The 20,946-nt window shown below is 47.1% G+C and overlaps 2 protein-coding genes and 1 pseudogene across 3 annotated transcripts; 1 reads left to right on the forward strand and 2 right to left on the reverse strand.

Annotated features, from left to right (window-relative positions):
* Nucleotides 1–367: 367 nt before the first annotated feature.
* Nucleotides 368–3,986, forward strand: LOC136520898 (probable LRR receptor-like serine/threonine-protein kinase At4g37250). Its single transcript, XM_066514576.1, has 2 exons — nt 368–2,495; nt 3,006–3,986. Exons 1-2 carry the CDS (start codon nt 608–610, stop codon nt 3,752–3,754), a joined length of 2,637 nt encoding a protein of 878 aa, XP_066370673.1. The 5' UTR covers nt 368–607; the 3' UTR covers nt 3,755–3,986.
* A 4,924-nt stretch (nt 3,987–8,910) lies between these two features.
* On the reverse strand, nt 8,911–14,982 carry LOC136519737 (glycerophosphodiester phosphodiesterase GDPDL7-like; annotated as a pseudogene).
* Nucleotides 14,983–15,010: 28 nt separating this feature from the next.
* Nucleotides 15,011–19,506, reverse strand: LOC136519738 (transcription termination factor MTERF6, chloroplastic/mitochondrial-like). Of its 2 annotated transcripts, XM_066513109.1 has the most exons (2): nt 18,401–19,506; nt 15,011–16,415 (listed from the first exon to the last, which is right to left on the reverse strand). In XM_066513109.1, exons 1-2 carry the CDS (start codon nt 19,474–19,476, stop codon nt 16,292–16,294), a joined length of 1,200 nt encoding a protein of 399 aa, XP_066369206.1. In that variant the 5' UTR covers nt 19,477–19,506; the 3' UTR covers nt 15,011–16,291. The 2 variants fall into 2 exon arrangements, with proteins under 2 accessions (XP_066369206.1, XP_066369207.1); XM_066513110.1 differs by lacking the exon at nt 15,011–16,415 and having other exon boundaries at nt 16,458–19,506.
* Nucleotides 19,507–20,946: the final 1,440 nt, after the last annotated feature.

Consider the following 20,946-nt stretch of genomic DNA (forward strand, 5'->3'; position numbering starts at 1 on the left):
TAGGCTCAAAAGATTCATCTCGTGATTTCCAACTAAACTATGTAATTAGTTATTTTTTTATCTACATTTAATACTCCATGTAAGCGGCTAAAAATTGATGTGACGAAAAAAGTGAAAAAATTTGGAATTTGGATGGCATCTAAACAAGGCGCTGCTACTTCATCCATGGAGACGGACGGAGCAGTCCGTCGGTCTCTTCTCCCTCGGTAGCCGGAGCGAGGTCAGAGGCGACAACGACGTGTGTACTGCATGCCGGCTGCCGTCCGGGCCCCCCAACTCGAAAACCGGGGAGGTTTCACGGCCGTACCACCCCACGCGGCCACCCACCCGGCATCGCTTCTTTATTCCGCTCCACTCACCCCGCCCCGCCAGCCTCTCATGCCATTGCCAGCCTCGCACTGCTCGCACCGCCTCTCCTCCACCTGCTGCTGCTCCTGCGCCCTGACCGCGAGGGGAGGGCGCTGAGCTACCAAGGAAGCCGCGGCCGGGGGCGGGTCGGTCAACGCTTCTTCTGCAGCCGAGGAAGCTAGGGGCCAAGGAGGAGGAGGATCGAGTACGGACATGCTGGCGTCGGCGCTGGCCGTCTAGGAAGCTCGCCGCAGCGGCAATGGATGCGCGGAGGAGGGGCAGCGCGAGAGGTGCCCCAGCTGTGACGGGAGCGGTGGGGTGGCTGCTACTTCTTGCCTCGCTTTGCACCGGCGCGTGCGGCCTCAATGCCGACGGGTTGCTCCTCATGGCCTTCAAGAACGCGGTCACGGCGGATCCGCTGGGCGCGCTGGCCGGCTGGACCTACAGCGACGCCGCGCCGTGCGCCTGGAACGGCGTCGTCTGCAACGGCTTCCCGCAGCCCAACGCCGCCGCCGCGCGGGCGGCGGTGAACGTGACCTCGGCTTCCGCCGACGGCAACGGCAACTCTGCTCCCGCGCCGGCGCGCAACGCCACCGCGGCGGCGGCGGGCGGCCTCGGCGCGTCGCTGGCGGCGGCCACGGTGTCGCGGGTCATCAGCCTCGTGCTCCCCAACGCGCAGCTCTCGGGCACGCTGCCGCCGGACCTCGGCCGCGTCGAGCACCTGCGCCACCTCGACCTCTCCGGGAACAGCTTCAGCGGCGGCCTGCCGGCCACGCTGCTCAACGCCACCGAGCTCCGCGTGCTCTCGCTCGCGGGCAACGCCGTCTCCGGCGAGCTCCCGGACTCGGGGGCGTCCTACGCGCGCGGGCTCCAGGAGCTCAACCTCTCGGGCAACGCGCTCGCGGGCAACCTCCCCGCCGCGCTGTGCAGGCTGCCGAGCCTCGTCGTGCTGGGGCTCCAAGGCAACCGCCTCGGCGGCGAGCTCCCCATCGGGGGCCTCGGGACGTTGGAGCTCGTTGACCTCAGCGGCAACGGATTCAACGGCTCCCTCCCGTCGGACTTCGGCGGGGCACGGCTGCGCCTGCTCAACGTCTCGTCGAACAAGCTCGCCGGCGCGGTGCCGACCGAGCTGGCCGCGCTCGTCCCCGCGAACGGGACGGTGGACCTGTCGCGGAACAACTTCACCGGGGCGATCCCACAGGCCGGCCCGTTCGCCGCGCAGCCGGCGGCGGCGTACGAGGGCAACCCGAACCTGTGCGGGCCGCCGCTGAAGCAGGCCTGCTCCATCCCGTCGTCGCTGTCGAACCCTCCCAACGCCACCGACTCGCCGCCGGCGTTCGCGGCCATCCCCAAGAACCCCGCTCGCGCCCCGCCGGGAGCCCCGGGGCAGCTGCCGAGCGGGCAGGATAAGCTTCCTCCCGCGGCCATCGTGGCCATCGTCGTCGGGGACATCGCTGGCGTCGGGCTCCTCTTCATGCTGTTCATGTACGCGTACCACGTCAGGAAGAAGAGGCGGCAGCGTCGGGAGGAAAACCCAACGCCGCCGCTGCAGCTGAAGAGCGCGCGAGGAATCGACGGCGACGTCAAGACGCTTGACATCGCCGGAGGCAAAGAGGAGAAGGCGTCCACGTCGACGGGATGCTGCATTGGCCGCAGGAACGACGGCTCGGACAGCTCCGAGTACTCCGCGTCGTCGGACGGCGATTCCGACGACGAGGAGGACCTCAAGAAGAGGGGAAGCTTCATCTGCCGGAGCACCCCGCAGGAGCACGGCGGCAGCAAGAAGCACAACCTGCCCCAGCAGCAGCAGGCGGCCCCCGCGCCTGTGACGCTGGTGACGGTCGACGGCGACAGCGAGCTCGAGATGGAGACGCTGCTCAAGGCGTCGGCCTACATCCTCGGCGCCACGGGCTCGAGCATCGTGTACAGGGCCGTGCTCGCCGACGGCACCACGCTGGCCGTCCGCCGCATCGGCGAGAGCGGCGGCGCCGAAAAGCTCAAGGACTTCGAGGCGCAGGTGCGCGCCGTCGCCCGGTTCCGACACCCCAACATCCTCCGGCTGCGCGGCTTCTACTGGGGCGCCGACGAGAAGCTCCTCATCCACGACTACGCCCCCAATTGCAGCCTCGCCAACATCGCGTTCAGCAGTAAAGTTCCTCCGTCGTCTATTTTGCGTTACCACATTCAGCACTAACTTTCATTCAGATACTAAAAATTGCATCGGAAAGATGCTTTATTTGACACCGACATCTTGTACAGTTCATAACCTATAATCATTTGCGAAGTTGGAGTCTTTGGCTGCAACGGCTTGAGTCCTATGAAAAGATGGCACTTTACTGATTGTACGTGCGGCAGCTTAAATGCGTATTAGTAGTACTGATTCATCTATTGTCTAGAGCTTAATCGTACTGGTCGTAGTTCCGTAAAAAAAAAATCGTACTGGTCATAGGTACTGATAGTGCAAAAAAACTTATCATTGCTCACACAAATCATTGCAATTTTGCTGGAAATCTTGAAGAACTGTCCTTGAATGCTTGAGTAGTTGCAAATTACTCCTCCCTCAACGCATAACACCTTGGTGTTGCATTGTTACGATTACGAGATTCACTTCACTTGATTTGGTGATGACCGACCGGGTGATTTTGCTGCATCTGCAGGGCGGTTCGGGTCGTCGTCGCCGCTGCACCTGAGCCTGGAGGCGCGGCTGCGGATTGCGCGCGGCGTGGCGCGCGGGCTGGCGTACATCCACGAGAAGAAGGGCGTGCACGGCAACCTGAAGCCGAGCAACATCCTGCTGGGCGCCGACATGGAGCCCTGGATCGGGGACCTCGGCCTGGACAGGCTGCTGTCGGGCGAGGCGGCGTCGCACTACCGCGCGGGCGCGTCGGCGCGGCTGTTCGGGAGCAAGCGGTCGATGCACTCGACGAGCAGCCTGCCGGACCTGTCCCAGATGCCCGGGCCGGGCGCGAGCCCCTGCGGGTCGGCGTCCGCCGCTGCCGGGGCGGCGGCCGCGTCGTCGTCGTCGTCGGCCCCGGCGCCGTACCAGGCGCCCGAGTGCCTGAAGAACCTGCGGCCCACGGCCAAGTGGGACGTGTACGCCTTCGGCATGGTGCTGCTTGAGCTGCTCTCCGGGCGGGTCTACTCGGAGGTGGAGCTGTGCCAGTGGCACGCGGGGCTGGTGGCCGCCGAGGAGCACGGCCGCGTGCTCCGGATGGCCGACCCCACGCTCCGCGGCGAGGCCGACGGCAGGGAGGACGCGCTGCTGGCGTGCTTCAGGCTCGCCTTCGCGTGCTGCGACATGGCGCCCGGCAAGCGGCCCTCCATGAGGGACGCCGTGATGGTGCTCGAGCGGACGGCGGCAGCGCCCAGCGCTGCGGCGAGCAGCAGCGGCGCCGCCGTTCCCTGAGGAAAAAAAACTGACCTTGTAGTGCTTGGAGTCGTTACCACTGATCGCAATAATCTTACTGCGAGTGGAAGGACGGTGGCGGCGGTGGTGATCACCGGCGGCGAGCTTGTTTGTTAGGGCGTGTACGTAGATCTGTCACTAATTTTGGAGGTGCTGCGAGAATTAATTAACCTACTAATCCTCTGTGTTTGTGATCGTGAATTTGAAAGCCATGCATATGCATATTCCTTTTTGTGATCTTTGCGTTTGCGTCTCAGCGGATCTCGTGATCTGTCCTTACTGTGACCGTGACAATGTCTGGTGATCACACGATCAACGGTTCTGGTCGACCAAATCGTGATGGCTCTTGAACCTGCCGTGCCGGTTCAGTGCACCGGAGCCGGAGCTCGAGCCGGAGGCGGCCAACAACTCAACAAGGGCTGCAGCTGCTTTATTGGCGGGGCGCTAGCAGCCACCGGCATGTGTCTCCGTGGTCCGTCCGGCTCGCGGACGCGACGAAACGTGGTGTCCCGCCATGTCTGCTCCGGCGGTGCGTACCCGCAGGCCGCAGCAACGAGCACGGAATGCAGTGGTCTTCCTCGTATTCCTTCCACCGTGCCGTCGCCAACTCGCCATGGCCCATCATGGCGTCGCCCTCCTCGAGACGGAGGCGGAGACGGACCACGGGCGACAGGCCACAGCAAGCAGAGAGTATAACTTCTCTGGGGGTCGGGGAAGCTGCGGCGTTTAGTGCTTCGAGCATGTAACAGGTGGCCGTGTCGGCCGGGGTTTTTCTGCCGGCCCCGTCCTCCTGCACTGCACTGCACATCCTTACCGCCCTCGCCTCGTGGTACGTGATTGCCAGAGGTTAGCCAGTAAGCACGGGTTGCTTAGTCCTAACCCAGACCCAGCTAGTGACAGGTTAACAACATCCAGTTCACTGCACCCATATGCCCCAGAAATAAGCTGAACATACTCCGTACTCTATAAGGTTCATGCAACGGCATGCGCCCCAATGACAGGTTTACTGTCACAGCTCACATGCCGCATTAGAAAAAAGCAGTGGTATCAGTATGCAGTCAGTCAAGGAAAGGCTTGTGAAACAAGCTAGGCTCATAAAGCAGGTCAGCGTGCGCTAATTAATGGTTAAGGCTCAAAGAGAATCACAAGAAGAGTGCAAGTGTAAGGGCTAAGGATGGCAATGGGTAAATCCCCATCGGGTATGGTCACCCCAGACCCATTCCCACCATAAAAATTTGGTACCGTCAGAATACTCATACCCGTCATGAGTGGGGAATTTTCCCCAGACCCATACCCGGCCGGGTAAATCATACCTGTCGGGTCACCCGTACTCGCCAACAATTTATTCACGCACATAAAAATCAACAATTCAACAGCAATCACCACTAACCAGAGCACATAAAATTAGACAAATAATAGCATATACTAATATCTTCTACAAATTAAAATTCCTTTCCATTTAGTTTCTCCTCTACATTAGTCATGATTAATGTAGAAGTTACTGATTATAGACATGGTTTCGGGAACTTCCAAATGGAGTATTGGACTCGTTGACTCCAGAACAAGTGATGCACTGCAACACTGAAGAAGAGTGTAGCCATCTTGCAAGTACCCTACCTCCTGTTGAAGCAGCATTGCTTGAATGGGCCATCAATCTCATGGCAGATGTGGTGGAAAATGAAAGCTACAACAAGATGAATGCTCGCAACATTGCTATGGTTTTTGCACCAAATATGACCAAGGTTACTGGCAAGCATATTTGTTTCTCTCTACATGCATTACTTTTCAGAATCTGTAGTCTAACCACGGAGCATTGATCTCTTTCAGACGGCCGGGTATTTTTCACCCATGGGTAAACGGTTACGGGGACTGCTGGAACATACCCATACCCGCGTACCCGATGGGTGAAGGATTTGGTCCATTTACGTACCTATGGGTAGTGTGTTTAGTCCATATTTAGACCCTAATGGAGTAAATACCCGTCGGGTATCGGGTCGCGGGTCCCCATTGTCATCTTTAGTAAGGGCAGCAACAGTGCATAAGCATGCTGCATCTGCATGTGTACTGGAACAGCAGCCTTGACAAACAGTCCATCCAGTTTCGCGGTACATGTGTTCGGCTGGTACAGAAAAGTACGGTATTTCGACGGGTTTCGGCTGATTCAATAGTGTTCTATGAGAGAGAATAAGCTAAAACAAGTCGAGACTAGACAAGCTGAACAGGCCTCGGCGCTTGCACAGTTGTGCGCAACTAGATCCAACAGTAGTATCAAAGCACAAGTAAAATAGCTGACGATGGGGGGTAAATAAATTACAAGATAAGATAATGGATTACCATAGCCTATGTTAGATCAAATCCAGCCTGCAGATCTGTACTATCAATATCAGCATTATCTTGCATTAGTTTACAAGAACTAGTACAGCGTTACGAGCGATTGAAGCTTAAAGCAGATCTAGCAGCATGTGTAACCTTGCTGCCACTCAGGGTGAGCAAACCTAGAGAAAACAGAATAAAGAAAACGGAGAACTCTTTCATAAAAATCTACAGGCCAGAACTTAGGTGCAGCCTCAACAATTACATATTAGTACCTTTGATGCAGACATTCGCCATAACTCATCAGGCAGCTGTCTGGCATTGCTAGATCCAATGCTCCATGTTAAACCTAGCAGTTCAGGCATCTTCTGCCTACGCTAGCAGGTGGTCAAACATGACGTTGCCTTTGTCAGTTGATCAGGGGCTTCTGTTGGAATCATCCTGGGATGATCTTGGATTTAGTACTTGATCACATGGTTCCTGCAGCCACAGTTCATACATGATCATGTGAAAAGCATCATGTGGGATGGCAGGTGAATGCTACTCGACATCCTTCTGGACTAGCAATTACAGGTGATTACTTAGTATAGTGCTATACCAAATTTGATGGCTTCCTGTCTTAACAAAAAATAAAAAGAATGATGGCCTCTTAGTATAGTTCTTCTACATCGAAACATCATGATCGCCCCGTTCGCTTCGCTGAAAAAACAAGCCGAAACATTGTTCCGGCTGATTTGTTGCGAGAGAAAAACACAGTTCCGGCTAAAAAAGCAAGCTGAAAAAGACGGATTATAAGAGAAGCGAACAAGGCCTTAACGAAATGCCAACCAAATAAAAGGTAGTCAAGAGAACAACTGGAATCAGATAGAATACAACCAAAGAACATTAGTTACTCCCTAGTTTAGCAGAAGCATATTATAGAAACACTAAACAACTTGGGAATCAGGACATATACAGAACTAGGCCTGACAAAATTGTTTCTGCTAAACTAGCCCTACCATGGCTCTGTTAATGCGGTTGTTGCTGATATCTGTATCATTCTCCCAAACTTGTGGAAACGAATTGTGGTGGCCAGCCCAGAAACCAAGGATCGACCTGTCTCCATTCAAAAAGTAAGAAAAAAGTACTTCAGTAGTTTGTAGAAATCGTTATAGCCATATGAAGAATAGTAATTTTGTTAACAATATGCACGAAGTGCAAGCAAAAAGTATCATCTCAACATGTTAGCAATGCCATTTCCTGCTGCAGGAAGAGCCGATGGCTGCAATAATTGCCGAAGAGCAACATCCTTGTGCAGGATGTAGCCAACATTATAGATTGGCCTCTGATAAGTTTTTCACAAAGAAAGTACGCCTTTCAAGTGCTCTCACACCAACATGTCGCATGTGATGTGACAGAAATGGTCAGCTCCAAGTGTACTGCTTCAGTAAGGGTACTTCCTGACAGCATAACGCTGAACTTTTTTTTTCTTTTAAAAAAAAGATAGCTTAATGCTGAACTATCGTTGTCATATTCTCATATGACATGCCTGTCAAATTACTTAATGTCGCAATCAAGTGCCCTAAAATCTAAAAGAAATCATAGTCTCGAAGTGCCCAAAGACACTACTACTGTAAACAACGGATGACAAACAACAGGGTGGAATGGGAACATGAAAAATCACAATATAGAAACCAAACGGTACTCTATCAGCCTGCTTAATATGCATAAACTCATCAGCCCCTGCACAGATCTGAAAATCACATCCTACCTGACAGTGATAGGCTGATGGCACATTTTCACAATCCAAAAGCACTTAACTTTAGTTCAACAATGAGATGCATGAATTAATTGATCGCCTATGATAGCCAATGAATTCACATCCCACGAATCCCCGAATTCACAAAACAGAACTATAAGACAGGAGCAGTGGGCAGCATTGATGTTATAGGACTGTTTTAGCTTGTTGTTCAAGCTGCTCAAATCTTCTCCTATTCTAAGTCCTATAACTTGATATATTCCTTTCCAAATTCAAACAATCCAACTGTTGATGGCAGATCATACATTCATGTACCTGAATCTTAGATGTTTGCATGAGTTTCCATGTATTAGAGGCTTAGAGCACTCCTACACGGCACAGCACTTGCTGCACGCAAGAAACGGCAACGAACGATGACACGGTTAATCAACCATTTTCCAACTATATATAACACAACAAATCCCATAAACATAGTACACAGTAGATGCGGTCAGGGTCGTCAGTGCAAAAGTGGCCCATGGATGTTCCGGAAGAAGTACGCAATAGAGCACGAGTGCGAATAGGAGGAATACTTGTGGGACAGCGGCGGGGAGGCGGACAGGCATCGCCAGAGAGGAGCAGCTGGAGTAAGCGGTCGCGTGATACGGCGTCATACAACCTCTCATAAAATACATTGATCCAAATTTATTCTAATCAAACTATCTTTAACTAAATTTATGAGGAAGAATAATATCATTTTCGATATCAAAGAGATATATTACAAAAATATTAGTAAAATATAAGATTGTTCAACTCAGGATAACTCAAAATCTATTATATTTCAGAACGGAGTAAGTAGATAGCAAGAGAGATGTGACCCAAATAGAAATATAGAATTCAAGCTGAGAAAGGCTCTTGGAGTTGCTCTGAGATCCCAATTCACACACCTTTTAGGACTTAACACATAAATCTGTCAGGGGAGTGGCAGGAAACAAATTATCCTTCAAGCAAAACCAAAATTTGCCGATATGCCTCTTTCATTTTAGTAATGCATTTAAAATGAACTGATGGCAAGCACCTCGTCTTTATGCAAGTCAGAAGTCACTAGCATTTCTAAATTTGCAATAATTCCTGGAAACGAATTGGTTGTGCAAACTGCGCGCAGCTCTGCTATATAGAGTATGTTACTCGTACAAGTCTAGCATCCAAATTCCAACCAACAAAACAAAATTTTAGGATATGTGTGCTACTTGCTTAAAGTACATTTTCTTGCAAATCAGCCCTGATGGGAAGGGTCAAAATGCTGAACAAACCACATACAGTTCCAGTACCCAGGCTTCAGATTACTGAGAGCTCACTAACAAGAATGCAGAAAGTCCAATTACCAACAAGTAAATACCAGAGCTTGCAGTGGACACCCTTGCACCGCTGGTAGTGCTGGAACCATTCAAAGATGCTGAAGCTCCAGGGCTACTGATGGTCACCAGTGGCAGCGGTGGGTCCACAACATCGGCAGGTTCCAACACTGGTGCTGGCCCCTAAACCGGAGGCAGTGCACTGGGGTCTGTCAGTTTGAGCAAAGACCCAGGCTTTGCAGGCATGATCGTGTAGGTCAGGTTCTTACTGAAGTCACTGCATGGGCTCCCTACATTGCATTTAAAAGCAGGAGATTTAAGAATGTAAGCCATGCTGGTAAGAATATGGACGCTCAGCAGTTCAGAATGTTACGCTGACATATACTCACTGAAGTACTCCGCTGCCGTTGCAGGGAACTCGGTCACAATCCCATCAGCCATCAGAGATGAGTACGTCACGATCTCAACCATTGGGTTAGCCCAGAAGTCGAACCCAGGTTCATGAACTCGTTCCTGAGCAGCCCGACATACACCGACAGGTTTGCGGCGTGCATCTTGTCGATCACATCAGTGAACCGCAAGAGGAATGACCCCTATGTCTGGACAACCGAGCCCCGACTGATGGACACGGCGTTCACGAACTTGGCCATCTCCTCCACGGATGCCTTGGACACATCACTGATCGCATTGCCGATCTGGAGGACGCGCTTGAACGCTGGGAACTTCTTGAATGCTCTGAGCACGGCGGAGTCCTCCGATGCGATGAGCACCTGCTGCCTGGTCTCTTTGTCATAGCTGGCATTGATAAGCGAGCTGGAGACAGCATCCACAATGTCAATGCCTCTGGTTGCAAGGTATGGGGCATTCTGCAAAGTATGCGACTTGAAATGTAAAAGCGTCCATGATTTCTGTAGCCCTACTGATCAGGTTAGTTAATATATTTAGGTTCACTACAAGTCTAATCTGCCAATTACAATGGCAGTAAGAATGGATTCAAGAAAGCTTCCTTACACGGACATCGACTAGTACGCCACAGATGTTGCTGCTCTTTGAGAAGGACAGGAAATCAACTAAAGTCATGAGTTTCCCGCTGTTCTTTGCTGCCGGATTTCTTTTCAGTCCTTGATCGTATGGGCCAACAAGATCAGCTTAAGGGATAAAACCAAAACGAAGGTGTTAGCGTGGATGCTAACAGTTTGAACTGAGAAGCAAGAACTTAAAGGGCGTACCCAGTGCAGAGAGTTCCCACTCTGTGCAGGGTCTGGGGAAGGGTGTCAGTGGCAAGCCTTATCCTCGCCTGTGCAATGCGAGGAGACCGCGACTTGAACCCGGGACCTTCCGGTCACAGGCGGTATGACTCTACCACTTGCACCAGGCCCGCCCTTCAAAGAGAAGCAAGAACTTGTGGCAAACAAAATGGAATGATACTTACGCTTTAGAGTCTGGATTTCGTTCGATAGATCAAATGAGAAGATGCCAGACCCATTCTGTATTTCATTCACAGTAGCAGCTTTTGTCAAGAACACTGTTGCTGCTGTCGTGCCTTTTGTAAGATCCGGGGAGTCCAAGCAAAAGGGCACTGCGTCCTTTGACATCTGTACTGAACAGTCAATTATATCTGCACCGTCTTCCACTGCTTGTTGGTATGCAAGGTCGGTGCAGCCAGGGAATAAGCCACATGCACCATTGTGGGTGATGATCAGTGGGCTGGTATCATCTAGCCAAGTTCAGATATTAGTGCAGTGCAATATGGCAGAATATCTCAATTAGGACAAGAGGTTAAAAGCCAGATTTCTTACTTCCAGGAGGAGGAAGAGGGCTGTCCTTAGTATGTGCTAAGCAAGCTACAATAAGAAAGATAAAAAGAACCTGCAGAGGTTAGAGAGTGCATGATAGAAGAATCAATGATCACGTCAAATCATAAGAATCATTGTAACTTCTCGACCATGAAGTGATAAAAAATCATACTTCATACTCTTATGGCATAATTTAGTCTACACCGAACTACTTTGGAACAACAGTTTAGCTTTTTCAACATGCAGTGGTCCTTACCAATGGCTGCAGAAGCTGTGGATGGGAAGTCAGTGAGGACACCATCAACAGAGAAGTCAGAACTATCAATAAACTGCAAGTACTCAGCACTAGGATCATAGCTGTAGTTGTAACTTGAAATGAAATCATTGGCAAACTTAAATGCATAGACCTCCAAGTCTAGGCCATGGGCGTCTTTCACCAAAGTAGTAGCAGGCTGCAAGTAATGATCCTTGTCCACAGGCCAAATGTAAGTCTTAGGGACGAGAATTCCTGAGGCAAAAGCCTTGACAGATTTCAAGTCCTTCAGAATGGCTCCATAAGGTTGTTTTGTGGAAGGCTCAATGAGTTGTTGATCAAGAAACCGAAAAATGAGCTTCACATTGCTTTTCCCGAGCTTCCCACCAAGGCTTTTCAAGAATCCAACTTCAGGTGAGGAGACATAATTGACCCCAATTTTTTTTGCTCTCGATGATATATACTCTTCGATATTTAACTTGTGATCTAGGAAGAACTGGCCATACTACAAACAGGAAAGTAAGAACAGCTATTAGCAGGAGAATAGTTCAATAGGAGGAAAACATGGATGAGTGTGGAACCAACATTCCAAATCCAGGGGAAGAACTATATAGCTAGCGGTGAAATCATGTTTACCTGTACATTAATCCAAAGTTGAGGAGGGCGGAGTTCTACAACATCATCAACAAGGCTAATTCCCATGGTGCCATCAAATATGCTTGGGCGAGACAGAACATTCTGGATCACTACAGGATGGTCAGAGCATGACAAACTAAGTAGATACTGTTTGGAGATTAGAAGAGAAGTTTCACAGTTAAAACCTATTAATAATCCCAAACGAACCTTATAGGTACTCCATAAGGCAAGGAAATTCAAACAGCTCATTTCTTATTTTTTCATGAAAATCTTCAACAACAACAACAAAGCCTTTAAGTCCCAAACAAATTGGGGTAGGCTAGAGTTGAAATCCAGCAGAAGCAATCAAGGTTCAGGCACGTGAATAGTTGTTTTCCAAGCACTCCTATCTAAGGCTAAGTCTTTAGGTATATTTCATCATTTCAAGTCTCATTTTATTGTCTCTACCCAAGTCAACTTCGATCTTCCTCTGCCTCTCTTTATGTTACTATACTGGCTTAGGATTCCACTACGCACTGGTGCCTCTGGAGGTCTCCGTTGGACATGTCCAAACCATCTCAACTGGTGTTGGATAAGCTTTTCTTCAATTGGTGCTACCCCTAATTTATCACGTATATCATCGTTCCGAACTCGATCCCTTCTTGTATGACCACAAATCCAATGCAACATATGCATTTCCGCGACACTTATCTGTTGAACATGTCGTCTTTTCGTAGGCCAACATTCTGCACCATACAACATAGCAGGTCTAATCGTCGTCCTATAAAACTTGCCTTTTAACTTCTGTGGTACCCTTTTGTTACATAGGACACCAGATGATTGGCGCCACTTCATCCACCCTGCTTTGATTCTATGGATAACATCTTCATCAATATCCCCGTCTCTTTGTAGCATTGATCCTAAATATCGAAAGGTATCCTTCCTAGGCACTACTTGACCTTCCAAACTAATATCTTCCTCCTCCCGAGTAGTAGTGCCGAAGTCACATCTCATATACTCAGTTTTAGTTCTACTGAGTCTAAAACCTTTGGACTCCAAAGTCTCCCACCATAACTCCAGTTTCTGATTCACTCTTGTTCGGCTTTCATCAACTAGCACTACATCGTCCACGAAAAACATACACCAAGGGATGTCCCTTGTATGTCCCTTGTGACCTCATCCATCACTAAGGCAAACAGATAAGGGCTCAAAGCTGACCCATGTAGTCCTAAGCATACAAAAAAAATAGAACACCACAAGCTTCTTGAAAAGTTACTCGAGTTATTTTTACTTACATGTGACATTGTCCATTAGCTGATTTGAAGTGAAGTCGACTGAAAACCATCCGTGCAGATCATCTCCATTCACTTTGTATATCTTGTCATTCTTAGGGAAGACCTTAGCTATTAGCGTTGAGTCGTCAAGTGCCAAGCCAGTCTTGCAGAATCCAACATTGTCACTTGAAAGTTGTAAATCACAGAAAAGAACAACTTCAGGCAGACTATCCGACAGGGCAAACTGGTACCCGAATTGGCTTGAATCAGGGAACAGCCCAGAGTACCCACCACGAGCTATGACTAATGGAGGGGCACCTACAGAGTAAGAGGGTCAGCAATAATGCAATATCATTCAGTGCAATGCATTGAGTACATAGGATATGTTCAATCAAATAATTTTGTACAGAAATATAACACGTTAGCTGTTAGCGTATTTACCACTTAGAGTCTGCCATTTCTGTACTGGATCCTTCAAAGCAGCACTAGCTCCATGAAGCAATAGCAGGAAAAGAAAGATAAGAGGATATATTACTCCCATTTGGTTGCGAGGAGCATGCTGCATTTAAAATACTTCTGTGAGATGCACATATGGAAGAGCTGCAAGTGAGAAGAGAAAAGCATTATACACAGACATTAAAACACTGCACCTGCAACAGATGAAAACTGAAACATTTTTTCATAACATTAACCCAATATTTATTGATACAGTGACAAATTAGTAAAGCAAGGAAAGCAGCATCCCGCATCGATGGAAAAGCACATAAAGTCAAATGATCACGCTACCTAAGAGGTCAACATAAACCCACCCAACACTTGAGGAGTACAAACAGCAGGGTATGAGCATTATGCCTTTAAACATTTTTCTGGAAATAAGAGAATTAAAATTGGAAGAAAAATGGAATACAACCTAAGAAAGTTGAAATCTCTAAATAAACAAGCTAGGGAAAGAAAAATTTCCTACCACACATGAGACTTTGACTTCTTGACAAATATCCACCAAACCCACAGAAGGGTTGTAAACTCTCCTGCTAGATTGTGGAGAAGAGGCAAGAAGGGTTCTAAACTCTCAATGCTAGATTACGGAGAAGAGGCAAAAGAGTAGCTTCAGCCAAGACCAAACAAAACAGTGCTATAAATAAAGTTCTCTTAAAACGCCAGCCGAGCGTTAGCCTAGAAAACTAACTTGCACAGAAAAGTAAATTATTCAATATCTTCTTCTCCTGCAGAGCAGGAAAGAGAGAGAATAACAACTATATAATAAAGTACTTACGGGTGGTTTCTTTGTGATTATTCATGATGTCAGTTATTACACAGTTTCTAATATATGTCTTAAATGCTCAATTGAATTAATGAATGTACAGTTCAAACCTTCATATAGAAACTTTCCTCCTAGTAAATTCCTCAAAAAAGCAAGAATTGAATTAAGCTTACCGTAATATATTCCTCAGAAGTGATTCTTTAGCACCCTCAGTGATCTCCCTGTTCGCTTGATCGTTTCTGTGGCTTATAAGCCGGCTGATGCTGTTTTGTTGTGAGAGAAAAACACTGTATCATGACTGATAAGCATGGCTAATACGATCAAGCGAACAGGGCAATATATCTTCCACCACAGCCACCAGCCGTGTGGCTTCTGTCACTGTCAGGATGGCTGCCAATGCCACGCTCTTCTCGCAACAGAGTGAATTGTCAGCCTGCTGTTAGTATGTTACCTGCCTTGGTAATGACATCCCCATTGCAATGTCCTGGATCCTGTCTCAACTGCCATTGTCCTTGTCACTCACTCCCAGTTTTAGCAACAAGGAATAGGTGGCCATAGCTGTCCACATAATCAGGATGACCAGTCGTTGTTGCTAAAACTGGGAGGGAGTGGCCAGATGAATTTTGCTAACTTCTAAAATATTACTAACCCCCCCCCCCCCCCCCCCCCCCCGCCCTGTCACCAATGTCCATATTGCTCTGAACCAGATCTCCAGCAGCAAGTTATGTGGTTGCACTCCAGGGCTGCCTCCCATGAACCTGCAGCACTGCTAGCAACAATACAAGGAGAAATCGAGATATTCCAGTTGTCCAGCATTGGGAACATGTTAATCATCATTTTCACATTTATGATGTATTTGCAATTCTTTTTCTTTTTGAACAATAGGCTTTGGAACATGGATTTTCTGGTGGTGGCATGGGACGTTGCTGCTATGCAACTGTTCATCGCTGTGTCAGAAAGTATGCAGTTGGCCTATGTGGAGTGAGAAAGGAAGGCAGAAAACTTTTTTGCACAGATGTGCGTTTAGGTGGTAGGGTGGAGCATAGGTGGCATGTCTTGTGGAGGGGAACAAGGTCTGTTGCTTGTCTGTGCGAAGGTACAAGGTTGTAAAAGGAACTTATGCAACAGAACAAGAATACAGGCAGGTGGAGAGAAGACAGATCGAATACAGAACTGGTACGATGAATTATGACCAGAAACTGAGTGCTGCTACATATAAAAATGCGTGTCCAGACTTGGAAAGAAAATTATCAACAAATTGTATTACGACTAGCATCTTGATACTATTGTATTCCATAGGAAACAATTATCTTTTTCAAGAACTTCAAAATACAAAAAAAAGGTCAAGCATGGAGTTTTCATATGATGGTAATAATGGGATCTGCCATTTTCCTGGACCTTGCAGATTCATAATTTTACTGAGAGAACTAGATACATGTGTAATTGAGAAGGATTCATTTCTGAGCACTAACCAAGCGGCCAAGACAGCATGAACAATTGGTCCCTGGCAATTACCTATCCTACTGCAGCCTTGATGCCACGAAAATTAAAAGAGATTAACCATAAATATGTATCACCATTTGATGTGCTTGTCATAGTAAAATTCAAACCATCAATGGAAAAAAATGCCACCATTCAAGAACAATTGGGTGGCAATGCATGCAAAACATATGCAACCACTATGTTTCAAATGATAACGATTGTTGTTCTTGCCCCTACTTTGAAGGCCAATTGTGATTTTATCCTCGTCTTTTTAACTTTGTGATTTTACCCTCGTTCACCCCTGTTCTAGATTATATTAGCTGAAGGTCAAACAAGTGAATTAAAGAAAAAGAAAAAAAATAAAAGACGGTACTAACCCCTAACCTCCCTCCTGGGTTCCGCTGATGGTTGATTAAGCATATGCAACTTCTTAAACCTTTCATAGATTTCAAATATTTGCAAATTTTAAAATCATTTCAAAATGCTGTCCAGATTTTTTATGTCAAAATAGAGGTTAAAATTGTTAGACAATAGGGTACGGCAGGCCTCCTTGGGCTGCACATCCCATCCTTGCTTGGGCCCTAAGCCTGCACACCTGCACAGGATGAGGATAGATATTATTGAGATATTATATGCAAGGATTACCGTTGATTGGTTCTGTTTCCATAAGCCAATTCCTAGGTCTTCCTTGCCTATATATGTGTAACCTGTCACCCTCAATAATCAATCTATTATTCCCTGTGCCAATACTTGTTTACAAAAATCACAGATTACAAAAAAAAAAAAAAAAATAGGGGCAAATTCACATGGGAAAATTAGTCTTTTTTAGCTGAACTGACACCATTAACACATCTAAATTGAATAGGGGTAAACTCTACCTTCATTTTGAAAAGGCAGGGCAAAATCACAAAGTTACATAAATGAGGGCAAAATCACAATTGGACTTCAAAACAGGGGTAAAAACACAACCCCTAAATGATAATTTAACAATGAGGATAAATAGTTTATCCCGTACAAAATATACCATATGGATGGGGAGAGAGAGAGTGTGTGTGTGTGAGAGAGAGAGAGAGAGATTTGTCTCTAGGACACTGAAAACAAAGGAACAAAAACCTCATTTTTAAGTTAATAGCATATCCAAGAATCACCATGGAACTAATATAACAAGCAGCCTGGAGATTTGAAAGCCTACAAGTGTTAGAATGGTGTGAAACACTCACAAATCAAGTTCTCGGTTCTCAACCAAAAAAAAGGACACCTTGATGAAACTTCAGCTAAGCGTTATTAAGAAGTATATTTGTTAAATTTTGAATTAAACACTACAACACAAAGAACTGGACAAACCAGCTATAAAAAATCATCAATCCTATGCCATCAATTGCAACAGTCAGAAGCATCCTTTGAGGTCATACATTGCATATTAGCAAATGATAAACCATAAACTACACCTTAGATGCAGATTCTAGTAGGCGCTGTTCAGGGTGCAAGTATGGAGAGCAAATAGTGGAGTACCAGAGTGTTAATCCTCAAGCACTTCTTTTCTCCAATGGAGACAGTGGCACGGAGCTCATTATTGACTGAAGTTAATCAAATATTGTGTTCACTCACATATTGAAGTAATATTTATCAGTATCCTAATAATGTCTCAACGCTGAGAATTATGGAAGCCCTCCACTCACCTGGTGGAACCAAGGTTATACAAGAGATGAATTTACGTCAACAGCTATTTGCTACCACTCTGTATTTCCCAATGAAAATTTTCTTTTTCATTATTATTAATGACTTGATGTAACATAGGCATGCAACAATAAGAAAATTCATCAGCTTTATCTCCACTACAGTGATCTATCCAGCTTACGATTAAGTTGGCGGCATTGTAACTCACCATGGCAAGAGCCCCATCTAGAATAGGAATTTTATGCACAAACTTGACAAATACAACAGGGACAAAAGAAATCATCAAACCCAGAAGAACCCTTTTGTAAAGAGAGCAAAGAAGCTTTCACTTTTAAACGCCTAACTGTTCTGTATGTGAAACTCAGTGGATGAACACATTGCATGAGGATCAACAAAATGGGGATCTTCCTTAGTTGTTAATAAATGAAAATGTTATCAATTAGAAAGGACAAAAGAATCTTCATCCCGAAGTAAAAGAAGCACTAAAGTCATTCCAGCGACATAATTCAAGATCCCAATATTATTGGAAGAGCCTTCATCAAAATAATTAAAAAAAACTGAATGAACCAGTTGAGCATACCAGATACCACGACATCATCACAAGATCAACAATTCAAGACTTGCTAGGCCACCGGTTACAAATGGAAAAGCTAGCAGATGCCTCAGTGAAATGCCAGAAATAACATCACACAATGACACAGCATTAGAGTCATTGCATGCCTTGACCTCAATGGCATTGGAAACATGCCGCCTATTGCCTAACCTTGTGATCTAACCCTACTAGACAAGCCTCAGGGCTTCAGTGGAACTAAAACATCCCGATCCCTAAATCCTTCAAATGCAATTTTACCCTCATATGCCTTAACAACATCTGGCACATCCTGAGCATGCCTCAAGACGTACCTTTCGGAGAAAACCTTGGCACTACCAAGCAATGCTGAACGTAACTTGATGTTGGGGCCAATCTTTCTCTCCCTCATCAAAACGCTTATCACGGCACACCTTGGTATGATGGTCTTCTCCAAGCTATACGCCATAAGCACAGGTCGCTCCATTACCTCGCTTAGTTCGAACTTCAAGTCATCCAGGAAGAACCGGAGCTTCTTCTTTATGCTCTCATCAGAGAAGTGCAGTATCGAGGGTTGCCTCTTGATCGCCTTTTGGAGGTCGCCCTCAGAAACGCCGAAGCTCCGGTACAGGGCCACCTTTCGCAGCCACGTTTCCCTACTGAGGTTGCAGAACAGGCTGATGCAGTAGACAAAGCCCGTGTCTGTTACGCCCAGGCCAAGCACCTTGACGTCATCAAAGATCTGGGTTATACGGTCGATCGAAATTGTGAGCACAGTCATGTCGATGGTGAGGAGCTTGGAGATGGACTTGTCGGGGAGGCCGAGTCGGCGGAGGGCGTCCACGACCGGGCGCATTCTCTTGTCCAGGTTGACCTGGAGGGCGCGTGGGGCCCGGCAGATGGCGGAACCGACGTCGCTGTCGACGCCGATGATGCCGCGGAGGAACTGGATGCAGGGCAGGAGGTGCTTGTCGAGGCTGCACGCGAGGAGGCTCGGCGCGTTGGCGAGCCTCCGCGGCTTGACGCGGAGGGAAGCGAAAAGATCGAGCTTAGGCCGGAGGATCCGGTCAGGGTCGAGGGTGAGGATCGATGTATGCCTGCGGACTACATCGGTGATGTCCGCGTCAGTGAAGCCGTAGCTGCGGAGGAGCGCGCGGACGGCGTCAGCCTTGGCGGTCGAGCGGATGCGGCTCTTGCAGGCGGACGCGGCGGCGGGGGAGAGCCCGCAGGAGATGAGGTAGGAGATGGTGGTTGGGCAGGGCTTGGAGACGGGGACGCCCGCGAGGGCAGCTGAGGAGCAGCCGTGGGAGAGGAGGGCGTCGCTGGGGTTGGGCTGGATGGGGTTTATGCCGGCGGCGGAGGGGATTTGGCGGAGGCGGAGGAGCCGCCGCCGGCAGATGGAAGCCAACATGCCGGGCGCGGTCTTGGGCTCTTGGCTCGACTCTGGAGTGCGGTGGGCCGTGCCCGTTTTCAAGTTTTCTCGATCAAGCAAAAAAATTTATGCGTCTTTACACTAAGATAAAAGAAAACTTCAATACAACACGTCTCAACAGTGCCCTAAATAGTCATAAAAGATATACATCAACGTCCAAAATCTCCTCAATGTACTAAAAGCTATGGTGTTACGTCGGACACTGATCAACCCGAGTTACAGTATCGGCTAGAAGGCTATATCCGGGTTGCCGAGCGGCGGCGGCGCTGCTTACGCAGACCCGTTGAAGTTTGAACAAATTATTGAAAACCCACGAGGTCTGACTCAAAATGCGATATAAACCATGAGCATGTCTCGAATGCATCAGCAGCCATTAAACTTGATAGAGAATGTTGTCTAGGTTTCCACTAAAATGCATTATCCAGATCAATAAACTAGCACATGGTATGTCACATGTCCAATTGCTGACGTGATGGTCCACGCTAATACCAGCGATGTTGAACTTATCGGCCTGGCTTATCAGTCATGGTATAGTATTTTTCTCTCACAACAAATCAGCGAACAATACTTTTCAACTTGGCTTTTCCGCGAAGCGAACAAGTAAAGTTGACAGAGTGTGTCATCTAGGTCTCTAAACTTTTAAAAGGCACGACCACATACATGAACTAGACCTGATATCTTTATTCGTTTGTGTCAATATGGATATTCATATTTAATTTTAATCTGGATACTAAGTGGATGTATCTATATTAGTTTTCTATAATTTTTCTCTATCTCATGCCATACTTATATTCCAATCAAATATGTAGCATTTAAACTATCTAAAACTTATCTATGTAACTAATAACATTATATAGTATTATTATTAATAATAATATGTAAAGGTTAGTTTTTATATGGCTAATCATATTAACTTTAAGTACTTTAATTATTCATAAATTGGTGAAATTATTTTTATATATTTTAAACTATTTATTAATAAATATTATTTGTAGTTTTAGTGATTTTTTATATATTTAGTTGTTGAAATATTTATTATACATGTTATTTTATGAGTTGTCGTTATCTACAAGGGTTATATAATCATATTCTCTATATGCATAATGATTTGGGGCTATTGCGTTCTTGCCCCTATTTTGATGTACAATTGTGATTTTACCTCTGCTTCTGTCGTCGTTGTGATTTTACCCCTGTTTTTTGAAAACGAAGCTTAAGTTTACCCCTACTCCGGGAACAGCGGGTAACGGTGTCAAATGGGCTCAGTAAGGACAAATTTGCCCATGCGAAATTGCCCCTACTTATCTGAATACATCGTGATTTTACCCCTGTTTTAAAAAAATTGGTAGCATCATTGCACAACTTGTTACATATGATTCCACACAGCATGCAAATATAGATAGATAATATCACATCAGATGAAAGTGTAGCAAAAGTATCCATACAGTACCA

This window comes from Miscanthus floridulus, chromosome 18, assembly GCF_019320115.1.
Source record: "Miscanthus floridulus cultivar M001 chromosome 18, ASM1932011v1, whole genome shotgun sequence".
NCBI classification, from domain to species: domain Eukaryota; kingdom Viridiplantae; phylum Streptophyta; class Magnoliopsida; order Poales; family Poaceae; genus Miscanthus; species Miscanthus floridulus.